Below are 19,683 nucleotides of genomic sequence, written 5' to 3'. Positions count from 1 at the left end.
TTGTGTGTTCTCTGATCTTCATATAAGTGACTGGGGTCATGGTTTGTCCTTGGTTTTCAGAAACCAGAATAAATATTATCGAAGAAATGCTTTCTTTTCCCCCTTAAATTTTTTATTTTCTTTATAATACTTTCTAAGTATTTCTTGACTGGTTTGTTTTAGATTCATTTGCCATGGGCTCAGCAATGGTGAGAAGTACATTTTCAGAGTCAGAGCTGTTAATGCAGCAGGGCTCAGTGAATTTTCACAGGAATCAGAGCCTATAGAGGTGAAAGCAGCCATTGGTAAGCTATTTTCCATTGCCCTTTTCAATTGTAATTAATGAAGCATATAAGTTCTCAGCAATTATTTGTAACTAATTAATTGCTTTGTTTCACAATGTTGTCCACAAATAATAATTTATCTAAAGATCCTATAGTCTCACAGCCATGGATTCACAATCACTGCACTCTTGTAGACTGTCCAGCTTCACCATCCAGTTTTCTTCAGGTGTTTCTTGTGAGCCACTGTATGAGAGCACTGCCAAGTTCACTTAATAGGTATCCTAGAAAATGGGAATGTCATTCTGATTCTGTAATCTGCTATATCACATCTAATGCACACCATCCCATACACAGTCAGTTCCTAAGAAATTTGTTTCCATGACTAAACCTAATAGTGCAACGTGTCTTTTGTAAACCTTCTATAACCCTGTGTGTTCTTTCTTTGCTGATGGATTGTTTCTGTTGGCCACTGCCTGAACTAATCCATAAAGATTAATGAGATCATTGCACCAGAATAAATTGTATGTCTGCAACACCCTCACTCTCATTTGTATTGAAGCTGCATACCTCTCAGCCTTAGAGCAGAGACATGTGGCCTAGGGCAATTTTGTGATATCATCTTGATAGGATTGGAAATGTGACCTGGAAGATCTAATACTAAAGTAAATGTAGAAAAGTTAGAATACTATTAACTTCACATCTTTGTTTCTGCTCTGAATACTAGACATTATTTAAAAAAGCATTATTTGTGAGCAGGCTGAGAGGTATTCTATGCATTTCAAGTTTTCTTGAATTCAAGCTTAACATTTTGTGTGTAAACCCAGTGACTTGTTATACTCTAGCTGTATTGTTCACTGCATGCATTTCTTAATTCTTTTGCCTGAATGAAGAAAAAAGAATGTATTCTAAATCCAAATGTCTTTGCTGTTTTCTGGCAATTACAGGGGGAGGATTGCTTCATGGTGTGTGTCCTGAACTGAGTGGTAAAGCTGCTGGACTAACAGACCGCACTACCAGCTGGGAAGGCATGCATGGCGCCTCCCAGCCTATCTTTGACACAGATGCTTTGCTAAAATGCAATGCTAAATTTAATAGAGAGACACTGCCCAGTAGCTGTGGCAAACTTGGGAGTACAGGAGACAGTAACATGAGAGAAATGGTTAAAGACCTTGTCAGGTCTGCACCACAAAAAGTTGCTGCTAAGCAGGCAAGTAAGTCTCGACCCAGGGATCTTTTGACAGTGGAAAAAGTTACAAAGAAGAAATATACAGGTGAGAACTAATGAGATAAATAGATTTTGCTGCTTTGGTAGGTCCACTTCAGACTGCTGTAACTTCTGTTCAACTGTGCCACAAGTTAACGTGCTCTACAGTGATGCATCTTCTATCAAACCCATTAATTATGTGCTCAACTCTCCATTAAGATCATTATGCATGTAATGGTATTGGAGACCACTTTACAAACTTAGTGGTTACTGAAAGTCAAACATATAAATATGGTTAGTAATTTAATGGCTTGTTTGACTACATATTAATGTATCCAAGCTAATATATTATTTCTAAATCACTTCAGTAATTTGTTAGGAGTCTGGTTACCTAGTTCTCTGGGTTATCTACCCAGAGCATGGTCAGCAAAATCTGGAATGGTCCTCTCCACTTGGCCTGTAGAGGATCACTGTCCCACCACTTGACATAGACCCAGTCTCCAGTCCTATGGGTCTGGATAACACAATGTAATTCTGGAGCTTCTGCAAAGTGGAACCTAAAGCCATTAGATATCTCTGCAAATCAAGTTTTCCCCTCATGTGAATTTCACCTGGAACATGTGGAATTTGATATGGCCTGCCACACAGTATTTCATAGGGACTGATGTTATCCCTCCACCTCAGTTGTATGAGGATCCTCAGTAAAGCTATAGGCAAGGCCTGAACCCATGTCATGGATGTCTCTTGGCAAATTTTGCTAATTTGTGCCTTAAGGGTCCCATTCATGAGTTCCACCTTACCACTTGCTTGGGGTCTGTAAGGTGTGTGCGGATCCCAAGCAATTCCCAAATTCCGGCTAACTTCTTGAATCACATTTGCAACAAAATGTGGTCCCCTATCCGAGGACATACCTAAAGGAATCCCAAACCTTGGTATTATATGATTAAGCAAAACTTTCACCACCTCCTTGGCTGTGTTAGTGCCAAGGTAAGCTTCAGGCCATCCACTGAAGGTGTCAACCAATACCAGTATGCACCTGTATCCTTCTTTGTGTGGTAACTCAGCAAAGTCTATTTGCCTGTAATCTCCAGGAGGATCCCCTGCCTTTGTTACTCCTAACACAACTCTTTCCCTCGTATCAGGATTGTGTTTGCAGCAGATTTCACACTTACTCACTACTGATTGTACAATATCTGTCATTCCCTTTCCTATTACTACCTTTTTCAGATGTTTCAGAAGATTTTCAACCCTGAAATGTGTGCTTTCACGTTCTCTTCGAGCTAGCTCTCGAAGAATTAGAGGTGGGACTACAACCTGATTTGCAGGTGTAACAGCCCATCCATTTTCTGTGATCTCAGACTTAAGAAACTTAATTTCTTGTGGTCTGCCTGATCATATTTTGGGGTGAACCCTGACAAATCATTCTTTTTTTGTGGAATTACTGCAAGAATACCTTTCTCTGCAGCCCTTCTTGCTGATTCATCAGCAAAGCAATTTCCCAATTCTGGAGTGGTTTTCCCTTTCTGGTGACCTCTACTGCATGACAGCTACTCTGTGAGTTTTCCAATGCTCTCTAAGAGGGCAAGGATTTGTTCAGCATGTTTGATCTGGTTACCTTGAGCATTCAACATTCCTCTCTCCTTCCAGATGGCTCCATGGGCGTGGACAACACTAAATGCATATTTAGAGTCAGTCCATATATTTACCTTCTTTCCTTCGCTCAGGTCTAGGGCCCTTGTCCGTGCAATCAGTTCAGCTTTCTGCGATGACACCTCTGCTGGCAGGGCCTTCACCTTGATCACCTTGTCCTGGCTGGTTACTGCAAAACCTGTCATTCGTTTACCATTTCTCATGATGCTGCTCCTGTCTGTAAACAGCTCCCAATCTGGATTTTCTAGGGGCATGTCCTTCAGGTCCTGTCTGCTGGAATAGACCTCCTCAATTGTCTGCAAACAGTCATGCTCAGGCACATCGTCAGTTAAGGCAGAGGACAGAAACACAGCAGGGTTAACAACAGAAGTTGTTTTCAGGGTAACATCATCCTGTTCCAACAGCAGTGACTGATACTTAAGCATCTGATTGCTGGACAGCCAGTGTCTTCCTTTCTGTTCCAGTACTGCTGCTACTGCATGTGGAACATACACTACAATGTGTTGTCCAAGGGTGAGTTTCTGGGCCTCTTGAATCAGGATGACCATATCTGCCACGGCTTTCAAACACCCAGGCTATGCTTGGCTAACATTGTCTAGCTGTTTGGAAAAGTAGGCCACAGCCCTTCGCTGGCTTCCGAGGCGCTGTGCTAGTACGCCCAGTGCCACATTCAGTCTCTCATGTGTAAAAAGTTCAAAAGGTTTAGTCAAGCCTGGTAAGCTCAGTGCTGGAGCTGACATTAGAGGGTGTTTCAGCTGTTTAAATGCAGCCCTTGTGCTTTCAGTCCAAATTATAATGCCATTTTCAGCTGCTTTTATTGCTCCATATAAGGGTTTCACCAACAACCCATAATTTGCTATCCACAACCAACACCAACCTACTATTCCCAGAAAAGCCTGCATCTGTCTCATGGTGTGGGGCTCTGCAAGTCAGCAAATGGCTTCTTTCCATTCCTTGCTGAGCTGTCGGTGTCCACGGAAGATCTCAAGCCCCAAGTAAACTACTGCTTCCTTGGCAGTCTGTGCCTTGTCTTTGGAAACTCTGTACCCACTCTGTCCCAAAAAGTTTAACAAGCTTACAGTGAATTAGATGCAGTCATCTCTGGTCTTAGCTGCAATCAAGAGATCTCTTACAGTTTGTTTAGGGACTCAGAAGAGTCTGGGGGATTTCATTTGGTGTTTCCCCCTTTTGATAGCTTGTCAGCTTGTGAGAGCTGCCAGGGAACTCGTGTGAGAGTCCCAGGGAATTTAGTTTTCCTTCCGTTGGTTTGTTGCTAGCTTGTGTCCAGCCTCCACCCTTCAGCATCCAGCCAGGTGGTGCAGCAGCTCAGAGACTTGGAATGTGTTTCCAGCCACAGTTTAAATCCTGGGCTTGTGGGTTCAAATCCTACCTTCTCTATTTGTCTCTCTTTGCTTTATAGAGTATTTTAGATCTTGTTTTGTTTTTGTGAATTTTCGGTTTATAAGCATAAAACCATGGGTGGTAATATTTCTTGTATGGGGAGTGAAATACCACAGAACTCACCTTTAAACTTAGTCTTAGATAACTGAGGAAAATTAGCTGGAAAGATAAAACCCTTACAAAAGCAGAATTAATTAGGCTTTCCACACTGATTTGGCCAGCTTATAGCTTAGATAACTGGCAAAAGTGGCCACAATTTGGAAGCTTAGATGAAGAATTAATATTGAGTTTAATATCGTATCACCGAAGAGATCACTGTTTCTTAGAACTAGAGTATGCAAAGCTCTTCTTGGCTGCATCTAAGTTACAAATATCTAAAAGAGAGCATATACTGTTTATAAGGAAAAAAGAGAAAAATGTTAGGAAGTCTATGGGGGACCCGACAAAATGGGAAGATGTGGAGATGGATTTAATAGCTCCCGCCGTGAGATTGGGCCCTCCTCCCCCTCCTCCTTCTCCCCCCCACTCCCCTCTCCTTCTCAGCCGATGTGGGTCCCCGGTGTGGCGGGGGAGGAGAGGCAGCTTTAGATGGGTTCCAGCCCGTGAAAAAGGAGAAGGGGGAGGAGGACTGGCCGCCCCTGCCGCCTCCCGCGGACCCAGGAGACTTCCCGGCCGTGACTCAGGCTCTGGCTGGGCCTCATCTAAAAGAGCATGAAAATTTGCAGTGGCAGCTCTGGAAGGCTTTTGTGTCTTCAGTGGCTTCTGCCCAGAAGCTGCCTGGCTCTCCCTCTCCCCCCTCCACTCTGGTCTCACCAGGGATAATGGATAAGGCATTGGCTTCCTAAACTAGGATTTGTGGGTTTGAGTCCCATCTGGGGTGCCAAAGAATTGATGCCTTAAGTGGCCTCCTAGAAACAGAGACTAGACAGGAGTAAGGGAATAAAGGTAGGTATTTATTTGAAAGGCCTTCAAAGGTACCCCCTGGGGAGCCAGAGGCTATTGCCAAGATGGACCCCAAGATGGACAACAGGTCACGAGTTCTTCACACTTTTATAGGTTTGGTTCATTTGCATAGCAGGGTTAATTTTCCAATTAAACCTTCAGTTTTCCCCTCAGCTTACCTCCCCTTAGCGGCTCTTTGGTTTATACTTTTGGGCTTAGGACAGCCTAAGTGTCCTTGAAGAGCAGACCCAGAGAAGCTTTGTTATGTCTACCTAGCACGAGAGCAGAAATTAACAGGCTACAAGAAACTTTCAGAGTTGCACACTAAGCAGTACAGAATTTGAAAAATATAAAAATTAAAATCTAAGGCATCATTTCGTGGGAAGGAAACAAAATCTGATAATGATGGTAAGCATGAAAATCTGTGTTCTGTTAGGATATAGGAAGATTCTTTGTGGATTTTAGCTTAAGCTGCATCTTATCCTCTGACACACTGTGCTAATGAATGTTGTGTTCTCTCTCTGACTAGTAGTGATACGTAAGGAGAAAAACCTATCATGGTATAGGCACATGCACAAAATCAAGTTTTAAGTTTTCAGAGCCTAAACACCCATTGTGCCCAAGATTCGTGGGGCTTGAATTTCATTTAAGTCCTGGTACCTGGCCAGGGAACTAAACTCCTCCCTAGGCTTCTGAAGTGAGACAGAAAATGCTGAACAGAAAACAAAGTAGAGGTACCTGGGTCTAGTTGACACCAATATAAAACATTACACACAAAAGGGAACATCTATGACGTGGGATTTCCATCCAAAGTATGACTTCCAGGGCACAAGTAGGGCTTTTCACTGGGATGTTCCATATTGGGCGTGGGCAAGCATTTCCCTACTAGATACTGAAGAAATATAAGAAAGTGCATAGGGATGAAGTTAATGATTTCCGTATTGTTAAAAAGAAAAAAAAAAATTTGAAGAAGGAGGATTATGCCACATATTTTTAAATGTAAGTTCCAGTAACAGACATGTTCCATTTCTGGTCAGTCTGCAGTGCCTATGATCACTCTGCCTTCCATTAAGGTAAGATCATATGATGGGTGCAATGATAAAATTTGCACAGTGCTTAAATTTAAAAGAAAAAAAGAAACAAATAAAGGCAATTCTTGGGAGGAAAGAATGTGAGACTATTTTTTTTAAAAAAAGGGAACTACAATGAATATTGTATGTGTAAGAAGGGGTTTGGTTTCTGCAAAAGAAAACAAATCATTGCATCTCCAATTTTTTTGCTTTTCCTGCAATGTTAGTTTTAGCTCCTCATTTTTCACAGAGTAAAGTGAGTCCTGATCACTTGCATCAGAGCTGCAATTGCAACACATTCTTTTGCTATGTATCAGCTTGCTTTTCAAAAACAAGGGATCCTGAAAACTAATTCGTATGCAGTTTGGGCTTCTGCATTTGGTTTGTGGAAGCTTTTATCCTGCATTTCTTATTCCAGCTCCAGAAACGTCCCTTGAGCACATAAATATTGTCCTAATGAGGAAACACAGGGTAGGAGCCACCTGAATATGGTAAGTGAAAGGCAGCATGAAATATTACTTCCTACTTACGTGTTGTTCATGTTGAAACAGCTGCTCCATCTCCACCTTACGACATCGTGGTACTCGAGAGTGTTCGTGACTCGATGGTACTGGGATGGAAACAACCTGAAGCCATTGGTGGAGCTGAAATTACCGGCTACTACGTGAACTACCGGGAAGTGGTTGATGGAGTTCCTGGGAAATGGAAGGAGGCCAACATTAAGGCTGTTACTGAGAGGGCATACAGGGTAAGAGGTTAACTCCAGTTCTTGCTGGGGGAGCAGACATGATTTTCAAATCAAATCTCAAAGACAGGTTGGGATGAATTATGATTCAGTGTACAGATAGCTGTTCAGAGGGTTTTAAATCCATGATGGTAAATTTATTTAGCTCTATTAAACTTCTCTGCAAAATTGTTTGTACACTTATTTGTTGGTCTGGCACCAACTGTCATCTGTAAATTCACTGACATAGTCTGATATTTTGTAAGTCAGGCCCTCACAATGAATGGGATTCCTACCGGTTTGGTGGACATATCCCAGTGCTTGCTGGTGCTGAAACCAGCTCTGTGCCAGCTACTTTTCGTGATCAGTTCTTGACCCAATTTAGAGAAGTGCTAGCTACAACCTCGTTGAGCTGCTTTAGAAATGAAAAGCAATGCCAGGCCTGAGTTTCACCCCACCATGAGGACAACTCTTGCCTTAAGTGAACTTGCTCCATACCACGGGACAGATTAAGATGATTGTTGAGCAATATCCTGTTTCTCCCTGACTACCAAAGTGTCTATCAATAGGAAAGGGGGTTTCCAGTTTGAGTGTGCTAAGATCACTCATTTGTGCTGCATCACTGATCAGAGGAAAAGCCAAGATAATTATCATGTTAAGATGTCAATAATGCTTCCATCTTCAGGCACACTTAAAAGCAAGCTCATGCTTTCAATAATTGTCATTGTGACTTTGTTCTGAAGTCCTAATCCAAAGTTAATAAGTACCATCCTATTGATCCTGCAGATCCGAAACCTGAAGGAAAACATGGTGTACCAGTTCCAGGTGGCTGCTGCTAACCTGGCAGGGGTTGGGACACCCTCCAAACCCAGCAAGCCCTTCAAATGTGAAGAGTGGACCATTGCTGTGCCTGGTAGGATCCTGAGTGGGACACAGCCCAGGCATGCTCTGGGACTGATATCTACTGTGGGCATTTTTCAGGGGAGTCAGCCGGGCACTGAAGTTCATGCCCAGGCTTGAAACTTCAGCACTTTGATTTAGTACCATTACAGTGATCCAAACAAGCAGCCTGTTTGGGTTTTTTAATCTTTCCTGCTTGGCTCCTCTACTGTGTCTGGCACTTTGCTTTCTAGTTTAAATACTAGACATAAATACCTGTCCAAGGTACAAGGCAGAGAAGAATTGTAACCCTTGTCTAAATGTATCACTACAAGGCCGGATCCCTGACCTTTTAACATTCATTGAAATGAATGAAAACAACTTCCACTGACTTTAGTGGACTTTAGAGCAGTCCTTGAAGCAGCACATTAGCTTAATAATTAACTTATTTCCCCGAGTTTGGGGATTATTTGTCCATTTTGTAAGCTCATGAATATTTAATCAAGATACTAATTCCAATGAATTAGATTGTATTTTGGGTTAGTATTTTTAATTGGCATGGGTTGTGTTTACATTGGGTCTAGATATGACACAGAGGAGCTAAATGTTATGTAAGCTCTGTGTACAGTTCTGGGTTCTGTCTGGTTTTGGTTCTGGAGTCTTATGCATGGGCCCCTTTGGGATTTATTTTGATACCACAAGTCCAACTTTTACCTTTCAGGGCCACCCCATGATGTCAAATGCACAGAAGTTAGGAAGGACTCTCTGGTTTTACTATGGAAGGAACCAGTTTATTCTGGTCGTAGTCCCATAGTTGGTTATTATGTTGATATGAAGGAAACTGAAGCAAAGGAGGAACACTGGAGAAGTGTCAATGAGAAGCCACTTCAAAAGAAATTCTTGAAGGTAAATAGCTGAAGATTCAACTACTGGCATAGCAGCATAACCTTGGGGAAGTCAGTCTTTGATAGCATCATCCTGTGATGATCATAGCTCCACTTAATGGAATACTCAGTAGGCCATGCTGTGCCAAGGATACCTGTGTAGTTGGACAAGACAGTAACTCAGAAGACAAACTGACAAGCCTAAAAATAAAAGAAAGCACTGCTAAACCCAAATACCATTCTTGTAACAGCAAGCATCCCTAGCATTCTTTGGCTTAAAGGGTAACACTGTAGGAAAACAGACGGCACAAACCCAGATATGATAATGTGGCAAGTGATTTTTCTAATACTCAGTAGCCTCTCCTCACATTTCACAGCAAGTTAAACCCAAGCTTCTTGCACTGTTATGATACATAATTTTGTGGAATAACTTCTAAGTAAGTGATTGGCAGTATCTCAGTTCTTGAGCTACTTCTGAAGTAGGTTTGCTATTTTTATGCTTTTCAGAATATTTGAAAGACAACTCACTTTAAAGTGTGATCCTTTCATATATGTTTTAAAGGAGTATCAACAAGTGTTATAATGTCAGTATAATTCCTCAAGTCACTGCAATTAAATCTGTACTATTAATTCCCTCTTGTTTCTAAATAGGTGTGGCTGGCATTTATTACCCTGATAATTTAATTTTTCAAAGCCAGCATTTAGCTGCAGTAAAAGACTATGGTGTTTCAGAGGTCAATGTACATGAGTTAAAAACATCCTGTTTCAAAAACATTACTCCTTTTGCAAAGAAATCAATGACAGCAATGACACTGCCTGAACATTAACTATGCACACAAGGAAGGAGCAAGTGACAGATGAGTCATGTCACTCTGGAATTGAATTAAAAAAAAAAAGAGAACCAGAGAGAAACAAAACAAAACAAGGAAGGAAATAGAATTGTCAAATACCCAGACTGGTATGGTATAAGTGTGAAATAAAAATCAGTGTTTTGTACCACATCATCTATGCGTATTTGGTTCCTCCAGATTGGTGGCCTAACACAAGGTGTGAGCTACGTGTTTCGTGTGCGGGCAACAAACCAGGCTGGTGTTGGGAAACCATCAGATGTCACAGATGCTGTTGTAGCTGAAACACGACCAGGTTTGTTAGAAATACTTCCTCTTTGTCGTCATGTTTACACAAGTTCCTGTTTGTGCAATGTGTTTACCTGCAGGCTACATGCCAAGAATCAGATCCCTCTCAAGTCAAGCTTGTTTATGAAGCAAGATATGAGTTGAGGGCCATATCTTAAGTTCCTTGTCTGGTATATTTTAAGGTCAGAACAGATTTTCTTATCGTAACTACAGATTTGAGAATATAAAGATACAATAAAGTTGTAAGATTTGCATGTCTCTACAGGTAGATGCATAGGTAGAGGACTGAGTAAGATCAGCTCCACCAAATAATATTACAGATGTAAATTTTGCTCCTCCTGTATTAAGCCGGTTGTTTATGCTTTATCATTTTCCTTTTCTTATCTAATGTGCCTCAAGAAAGGGTAAAAGAAACTACTTTTTTTCTCTTTTTAAAAGAAATACTTTAAAAGCATACTGAAGTAATTTTGGAGACCACTTTCGGTAGGAATTCAAGTGCAACTCTTTGTTGGAGTCATCCTTGAAAGCTGGCTCCAGTGTGTCTGTAAGATCAGCAAGAAACACAGGAACACAGAACAGAGGCAGCGTATTCCATACCTGGAACTTTAGGAACTTTAGGGGTTTATTTAGCTATACAAGTAAAATAGGTGACTGGTCAGAGGTCAGCCCCTAACAGAAAACACAAGCATGGGCTTGTGGCTTACTCATCTATAGACTATTTTAGAAGTGCAGTGTCCTACAAGGCATAAAAACAAAAGAAGGTATTTTAAACAAATCTGGTATAAGGTTAGTATGATGTAAGAAGGTACAGGGGTACAACTCAAACTGGATCCACCACACACTTGTCCTCTGACGAGTTCCCTTCCTACACTGGCAGACTTCGTTTCCCTGTTTCTGACCCCCAGGTTCATTTTTACTTCCTCTTGCTCAGCTCTCATAGATGTCCAATCCTTATGACCAGGGCAGTAAAAATTCTAACTAGTACTTAGTTAGACCTTAGTGAGGCTGTAATTCATGAAAGCCTGAAAGAAGAGGTCTGAAGCTGGGGGTGTAAAAGAACTGGAAAACTCAGAGTAGGGAGACTGGGGTGACTGCTAGTGAGGCTAGGGTGGGAAAAAGGGAAAAGGGTTTGAAACAGGATCTTTGAAAAAGATAGGAATTCTAACTTCAGATCTATAAGCTGCTGAAGCACCACAGCTATTTCTATCACCTGCAACTGGAATAAGGCAAAACTTAAAAATTTATTCTTGCAAAGAGCTTATATACAGCAACCACTTCTACAAAGAGAATTAAGCCACTATTATTACCAAACTCTTGGCTATACTAATCTGTTTTCATTGAGGGTTAATATCTGCGTGTCATACTTCTGATAAAACGTTGTGATGATAACACTCTTCAAGTGTCCTAAATAAAGGATTGGCCATGTTACTACAATTGAAAAAAAATAGAAACATAAACCCTTTTGAAGATGACATGACCAAAAAAAACTGGATACTATTTTCAGTGTTCACTCAAATGAGGTGAACTTGAGCAGAACATTTGGTTTATAGACCTCACCATTAGAGAAGGAGGGTTCATAGGTATGAAGGATCACCAGAAAGTGAGGATTTAGCCCCGTCAAAACTCAGGGAACTGAAAATTGCTTATGTGTACAAATCTACTTGTCCCATATTTTGAGCTAAGATCTGCTGATACAGAATCCACTAAACTAAGCTTCTTAAAGGTATTAAGAAAAGACAAGGACTTATTAAAAACAATTGTTTCATAAAACAGCCTCTTGAGCAGGCTTCCACTTTTCTCACTCAAACCACAAAAATGTCAAGAACAATCACACCATTTTTTAAAAATTACCACAAATCTTTTGGTGCTGCCCAATGAATCATGCCTTTATTACCATCTTGGAGGGAAACAAAATATTGTCAGGTCTCTCTACACAGTTCCTGCTGGAATGCTACTTTTGGTGAATGTGTAAAATCACAAGAAGACCGAGATTTCTAATCAAAGAATGTAAGCAAATAATATCCTGAATGAAAATACATGATTTCATACAAAGGGTGCCAGTTGTCTTTATGCAAAGAAATGTGTAAATATAATGATTCAATACTTTGCATCCACCTTCTTTTCTTTGAAAACCATGTTTAATTTGTACAGTTATCTTCTAAAATTAAAAATCCAATCACGTAAACAAATACCAATCCATGCTACTTCTGAGCTGTAACTTTGGCTTTTGACAAGAGCACTTTGGCATATGTGGATCCCACAGGAAACAAGAGAAATCCAAGAGCAGACTGCAACTCTTCCACATTGCTGCCCTTAGCCCTTGTTTATCTTGATACAAAGCAAAACTAGATTATGAGCCTGCATCAGCCACTTGAGAAAGGCTTGAGCCTCAGAAATTTATGAAACTCTGTCCCATTCAACTTTTCTGACTGGCTGTATTCAAAATGATGCCATTACCTCTAGTTTATGGAAAATGTCTGCTTTATGTTCTGTTATTTCTTTACTTTCAATGCATTAAAATGCTCAGATAAATGGAGATGTGATATGACATCTAAGTATTTTATTTCTTACTGTGACTCTAAGAGAAGCTCTGGATGACATGTTGAAACCACCAAGCTATCTAGAGGAGGGAAATTAAGACTGCTAGTACTATGGCAGCTTCTTTGGCTCCATTTTGGAGGATAGGTGGAGTGAGGTCTTCAAATGCAGTCAGTAATTTAGACAATTTTTTTTTTTTACTCATATAAATATTAGTGGTAAATTCCATCATCACTTCTGGAAATAAATGCTACGCATTGTTACCACAATAAGAATGCTTTAAAACAAATGTAAAAGATTATATTGTTCAAATTAACCTTATGGCTGTAATTCTTTCCACGTCACATAAAGTGCTGTCAAAAGATTCATGGACTAATGACCCACAGGAAACTAAACACTAATGAAATTGCAAGTGATGAATTTTGCATACAATAAATTAAATTATAACAAAAAATTGCAAATATACTGCTGCTTAGTAAAATATTTGTAGGCCTCAGACTTCATTTATCACATATTGGTACTTAATGTGCTTCACTGCTGCAAGGGCTGGTACATAACGGTACCAAAATGGGAATATTAATCTCATCTTTCTTTAAATGCTTATGGCAAAGTGTGAAGGCTAAGAAAGCTGTGTGTACACAGATTGTCAAGACAGGAGCTGCCTGCAGTGCTGGAAAAGATGTGTTTAGTATTAGGACGATGAAACACAGAAATCTCCTTCTATGCTTGAGGGTCACTAAGAGTTATGCTGAAAATAAAGCATTTAATCTCAGTGTCAGGAATAAGGTTCTTGTCTTTAAAGAACAATACTTTGTGGAGAAAGTGTGTCATTAGTATTCTGGGCAGCCCAGAATTGTCTTAGCCCAAGTAATAGGACATGAGTGCCCTATTCAGATGCAAGATCCAGCTCAGAGCTGTTCAGAAAAGAAGGCTGGACGTTCTCCAGCACCTCTCAGTGCACATGCTCTCCCTGACATTCTCACACAAGTTGTTGAAATGAACATTAATGCCACAGATGACAAGCTCACTGAGTTGCCCAAATCCCTGATGAAATTCCCTTAGCTCCACTGGGGTGTGAGGGAGCAGAACAGAGGCACCTTCAGATTGCTGACCTGGGATTCACCCCCAAGGCCTTTTACAGGATGAACTAGGTCACCCTATCCAGCTCAAGGACTGAGGGTACTGGCAAGACTGGGTGGGTGACTTAAGCAGCTAATTGCAAATATTCACTCCCTTTGTGGGCCCAGGATTAATGGTCCAGACAGCAGCAGGGCTGGATGCCAAGCACAGCAATTAAACCAACCTCCCTGAGTGAAGCCAGTGTCACCAAAATGTGCCTCAGTCACAAGTGTGCGCTGCTGGACAACTTGACTGCTTCCTCTTCTTCACCTCTTCAAATGCTCACATTTGCACGTTATTCTCTGTATAGCTCTTGCCTTATTAGAGAATAGGAAATGCATGCTGCATAATGAAAGCTCTAACTACTCCTTACCATGGAAAATATTGCTATTTAATATTTCAAATATTTAGTGAGTTTAGAGGCTTGCTTTTTTCCACCCCTTCAGGCTTTTTCATAGCAAATATTGTAACTCTCATGTATGCTTAGATGCTTAGATTCATCTTAGATAAATCAGTTAATTTATGATGCTTTTTGACCTGTGGATTAGAAAAAGAACTGTTCTTGTGAATCAAAGACCCGGGATATCAATGAGTGCAGCAATTTATGTTCCAGCTGAGAAAATGGCAAGGATCTGCTTAATCCACTCTCTGAATGATCTCTATAGAAATTTGTGTGCTTATTTCCCTGAGAAACTGGAATTGCCTTGTTCTGCTCTTTAAGGAACCAAGGAAGTGGTGGTTGATGTAGATGACAATGGAGTAATTTCCTTGAACTTTGAATGTGATCAGATGTCTCCAGACTCTAAGTTCATTTGGTCCAAGAATTATGAACCAATTGAGGATGACTCTCGACTGAACATCAATACCAAAGGCGGAAAGTAAGACCCTTGGGGATTGCAATAGCCTTGTGTTTGGGAGATCTAGACTGTCACAGACATCCTTTTGATGTATGACCTCAGGAAGAGTTAAACCTGCCTCAGTTACTTGAAGGCTACTTCCTGAGAATGCTGTTCTCCAGTAAATCCATACACAGACCATTTGGAAACTGTAGCTTGCACAGAATGAGTCAGACCTCCTCTGTAGGCAATTTAGTGATGTTTAGGCATGGGGAGAGAAAATCTGTGCCCTGTCAGCTTATAACCTGTCAGTCAAGGCAGATTATTATTATTAGTAGTAGTATTAGTATTATTAGTAGTAGCATTATTATTATTCTTATTCCTATTCCCATTATTTTAAATCTTCAAATAATAAAATTATCTGGCTGCTTGCAAAATGCTTTTGCCCTGTAACGCCGCTGTAATCTTTGGAACTGCTGCAGTAAGCAAGGCTTTCTTAGGATAGCATCACCATGGCCTGATTTAGTAACTTATATAACAGTCTCCAAGCCTACTCTGTTTCTTCAGGCTTTTCCCAGAGGGGGACAAGGTGAATGCACAGGTTCAGCCCATGAAGGGCCTATGTGCTCTCCTAGTGATAGAAGCCATATCAAAAGAAGCAGTGGCCCATCACAGTCATGGTGCTGCCATATGGAAACTGAGTCGGCCTGTACTTATAGTATCTTTCCAGGGTCATCAAAGACTTGAAAACATGCCTTTTTAATTTGGTGCCATCACCATTTGTACCACACATGGTAGGACTCACCCCGGTTTATAGTCGTCAGAGCTGTACCTTTGTCTGTCCAGTCAGAGCAAAAGCTAACACAAGGCTATTTATATCTGCTATTATAGACAGAAAGGAGAGGTTTGGTTCAGATGGATTTCACCTTTTCACCAAAATGTGCTTTTTTTCCCCATATAGGTCAAAACTGTCCTTTAAGGATCTTGGAGAAGATGATTTGGGAATTTACTCTTGTATTGTTACAGACACTGATGGAGTTTCATCAAGCTACACAATTGATGAGGAAGGTAGACACAATGCCTACTAAGCATGTCTAGTTTGCTTCCACATCTGTTTTTCCCTGCTGCTGTGTCTCTCAGATCCAAAAGGCATGTACACACCTCATATTACCTCTTTTATGTCTTTTGCAGAAATGAAACGCCTGCTTGCTCTGAGCCATGAACGCCAATTCCCAAGTAAGTGAATCACTAATGTCTTTAGGGAAGAGCTTTGCATGCAGTGGGGTATCACAAGCCTGATCTAGTTGGAGATGTCCCTGCTCAGAGCAGGGGCGTTGGACTGGATGACCTTTGAAGGTCCCTTCCGACCCAAACCATTCTATGATTCTATGATCACAAAGCTCCTGCCACCATCAGGTAGGGAGGTCACTATAGTAATTCCAAGTGAAAGTGGGTTTGGATTGAAAAATTTAAGAAGGATTTTTTTTCCTCTCTCTCTTTCAGTACATTCGTATATTACTGATGTTCTTCCCAAACTATTGCAGGCTACTGGTCTATATAATAAGTCTGTATAACAGCTGGAAAATAAGTATCATATTGGCTTTGCTTCTTCTGCAGAACAGGCTTTAATACTTACTCAGCCTAATCTGATTTGAAAACCAGAATTCGAAAGATTCTCTAATTTTACTCCAACAGAAGTTAACATAAGTTAAATTAAGGTTAACAAAGTTGAGAAGTGTAGTAAATTCAGCTGTAATGATCTATACACACAGAATTTTCCTGCTGAAATTCATTCTCTCCCTCTTTCCTGGAATATTTGACAAAATTTGAACATGCTTTCTGCTCTTGGGATGGTATTTTTGTTTATGATATTTATGATACATTTATGACATTTATGATACCCTGGCAGTAGCATGATTTTGTAATTTTTATTGGAATATTACTTGAATAAATGGGGGAAAAAAAATATTGCATTGCATAATGAATCTTAATATACACAACAAGACGAGACCTAAACCTGGTCTCATCTTCTCCCACTACATTCTCTTCTTTTTCATTCCAGGCACTAAAACTCTTGCCCGCATTTTAAAATCTTCAGCTTAGTGCATGCACTGCTGGCACCTCTTCCAACTCAGCCCACATTGCACCTCTCAGCCAATACTTGGCTACAGAAATGGCCTTTTTGCCTACATCATCTCTCTTTCTCATTTCCTTCTTCATCTTTTTCTCATCAGCTCTACTCTTCTCAACACACCGTATCACCTTTTGATAGCTTAATGACAGCCCAAACCCTTGCTTACTTCTGCTCCTCCCAATTATCTTCTCCTAATTATTTTTTCACACTGAAAGTCGGTCATCATGAAACCTTACTGCTGTCGCATGACCCTAATTGCCCTGACCCTTGCCTTCTGAGGACTCTTCCACACATAGTGTTCACTACCAACGTCACAAAATAAGCTCCTGAGGACACAGATCGTGGCATCTTTTTTGCACTGTATTAGGTAACAGCACACACACACATTTGTGCATGAGCTTCCAGAAGGCACAGGCAGAAAAGGGAGGTCACAGCAGAAAGTATCCTTAAGGAGGAAACTGTCTTATGTGCTTTGGCCACTCCAGGCCCTGTGTACACTTCAAGAAAAATATATATCCCAGCTAGGGGTTGAGATTCAGCTGTCTGTACTTGTGAGCAGCAATTAATAGAACTTCTGCTTAGGAGCACACACAGCCAGTAACTCCACGGGAAAAATGGATTGCTTGAATAACAGCCTTACGGAGCACAACTACGTATGGGTACGACAGTGTGGTAGTGCGAGGTAAAAAGAAACTCTTCCAACTCCTCAATTTAGCAGCTGCCCGAGGACTGCCTGTCAAGCACTGCCAGTAGATTGTGATGCTAAACAAATAGGATGTAAAACCACTGGAAAATGGCTAAAATAGCTGTCAGTGCTTATGGAAATATTTTAAAATAAGACTTTGGCTCATGGCAGGCTGTAACACAGATTAGTCCACTTTCTTTAGGCTGAGGAGTGATCACACTTTTCTCCAAAAAAGAATCCTTTTGCATCCTTCCAGCCCTTTATTTAACAGCTGCTGAGATTCTTTGCTCTCTTCTATGTTAGACTAAGATATTCTTGGTTAATAACAGGCAAGCCAAGTGGGGGTTTAAAATTGCTGTAGAGCTGACAGTGAGACAAAAGCAGTGCAGCCTGATGTCTATTCACACTCCCACTTGCTTCCTGTAGCATTTCAGTTGCTTTGTTTTAAGAAATTATGCAAGCCCTGAGATTCCTTCTGTTTCTTACACACAAAGTGATGTGCTGGGTGAGGAAGGCTCACATGGACCATTTGCACAGCTGGCACACACTTCCAGGGGGTTGTCTTTGCCCTGCTCCCTCATGGCAGTGCTGCCCCTCCAGGCTCCAGGATTTTCCCTCTCTGGCTAAGCACGTGTCTTTTCCATAATTCTCTTTGTTTCCCTGTGACTGTTGCCTCACCTCCCAGGAGCTTTATTTTTACCAGAGACAGACCCTGTGCCACTCAGGCACCAAAAGCACACATGTGGATGTGGGGTATGGGAGGGAGAAGGAGTGAGCATGGCAGAGGAAGAGCTGAGGGGTCCTCACCTCCTAAGCCTGTTTGGCAGTGGGGTGAGAGGGCAGCTGTGGTCCAGAAGGCACCCCAGTCATTTAGAAGGGTGCAAATCGAAAGATGAGAGAAATCAGACACTGCTTTGATCCCAGTCCTCTCCTGCTGTAGCTGAGCCTCTGCATACACCGAGCTAAGAAACCAGCCTGCCCTGGAAGGTGTGTCTTTACACTATCACCAGACTAGATCATCATGTGTTTTGCATGTGTTTGTGCACTGTCCTCAGCTGTTCCATGCTACACCCTAGCAATGCAGACTTTAGACTACTGAAAAAGTAGAGCCTGGGGGAGAGTTCACACACAGCAGCACATGTAATCCTGAGGGTATGATTTTTGTTGAGAATCTGCACATCCACTAAGATAACATGATGGAAGTCAATAAGATGAGCAATATGCCCCAATATCAGACTCTAACTACTCATGCTTAATGTTGCTGATTATGGTGTCCTAAAGAAAAGTTAAAGCGAAAGCAAGCTGAGAACTCTTACTAACAGGACCCAACTAACTAAAAAAGAGAGACTAATATTATCTATGGTATAGTACGTGGGTTTTACTTTTTTTTTCTTCCCTGTTGACATATTGAATTGGTTTATATGTGGGGGTTTCAGTCATTTATAGGAAAACAAAATGTGCTGGGAAGATTGAGGATGTGTTGAGATACTTGGTGAATTCTGGAGATGGAGGTTCCACTCAGCAGAGGATCAGAGTGTTTACAAAAATCTCCCAACCTACAGCTCGGCAGCTGACTTTCTGATCTGGCTTTATGGTTGGAGTATTTTTGTGTTTTGTTTTGGTTTTCCCCCTCTGAGTCAGGTCACTGTCTTACAGTAATATTATTAATGACAACTCATTAAACATGGGTCTGCACCATACAGACTCACATAATGCTGCACAGATACTTGCAGTTTGCATTTGAAATAGCCTTCTTTTGTAATGGAGCATAACTCAAATCTTGAACACTTTTATTTTGACCAGACCTTGTGATAGAAGGATCAAAAGATGAAATCTCGACCCTATGTATATGTGAGTGGAGAGGCACTCTGTCTATGTGAAGAGCTGTTATGAGCTAGTTACCTTGCACACAGTATTCAAGTATGGAAGGATTAAGTGGCTTTCTGGTTGTAGAAGACAACAGCTGTTGGGGCACAGGCAAAATACATGCATCATTCTTTTCTTTCCTCTTCGTAGCTGTCCCACTTGTCTCTGAGTTGGCAGTGGAAATCTTAGAAAAAGGAGAAGTGAGATTCTGGCTGCAAGCTGAAAAACTGTCTGGCAATGCAAAGGCCAACTTTGTATTTAATGATAAGGAGATTTTCAATGGAGAGGTAAGGCTTTTCACTGCTGACATGTGTTTGCATTTTCATGAGTATCAATGAGGATTAGCGTCTCT

The 19,683-nt window shown here is 41.0% G+C and overlaps 1 protein-coding gene across 3 annotated transcripts in view; it reads left to right on the top strand.

Moving 5' to 3' along the window:
* Positions 1 to 19,683, top strand: part of MYOM1 (myomesin 1) — an 82,163-nt gene that overhangs the window by 40,630 nt on the left and 21,850 nt on the right. The window contains exons 17-26 of one of the 3 annotated variants that reach the window (XM_042030446.1): positions 163 to 284; positions 1,208 to 1,534; positions 7,082 to 7,278; positions 8,041 to 8,167; positions 8,855 to 9,039; positions 10,046 to 10,160; positions 14,532 to 14,688; positions 15,608 to 15,714; positions 15,838 to 15,882; positions 19,482 to 19,618. In XM_042030446.1, the coding sequence (XP_041886380.1) occupies positions 163 to 284; positions 1,208 to 1,534; positions 7,082 to 7,278; positions 8,041 to 8,167; positions 8,855 to 9,039; positions 10,046 to 10,160; positions 14,532 to 14,688; positions 15,608 to 15,714; positions 15,838 to 15,882; positions 19,482 to 19,618 (1,519 nt within the window). The remainder of the gene's footprint in view (positions 1 to 162; positions 285 to 1,207; positions 1,535 to 7,081; positions 7,279 to 8,040; positions 8,168 to 8,854; positions 9,040 to 10,045; positions 10,161 to 14,531; positions 14,689 to 15,607; positions 15,715 to 15,837; positions 15,883 to 19,481; positions 19,619 to 19,683) is intronic. The other 2 variants (XM_042030454.1, XM_042030462.1) reach the window with 2 other exon arrangements.

The sequence above is a fragment of the Corvus kubaryi genome, unplaced genomic scaffold, assembly GCF_017639235.1.
Source record: "Corvus kubaryi isolate FWS band 111438036 unplaced genomic scaffold, C.kubaryi_AGA036_p1.0 132, whole genome shotgun sequence".
NCBI classification, from domain to species: domain Eukaryota; kingdom Metazoa; phylum Chordata; class Aves; order Passeriformes; family Corvidae; genus Corvus; species Corvus kubaryi.
Note: the sequence above shows the minus strand (reverse complement) of the source record. Positions and strands in the feature narration are given on the sequence as shown.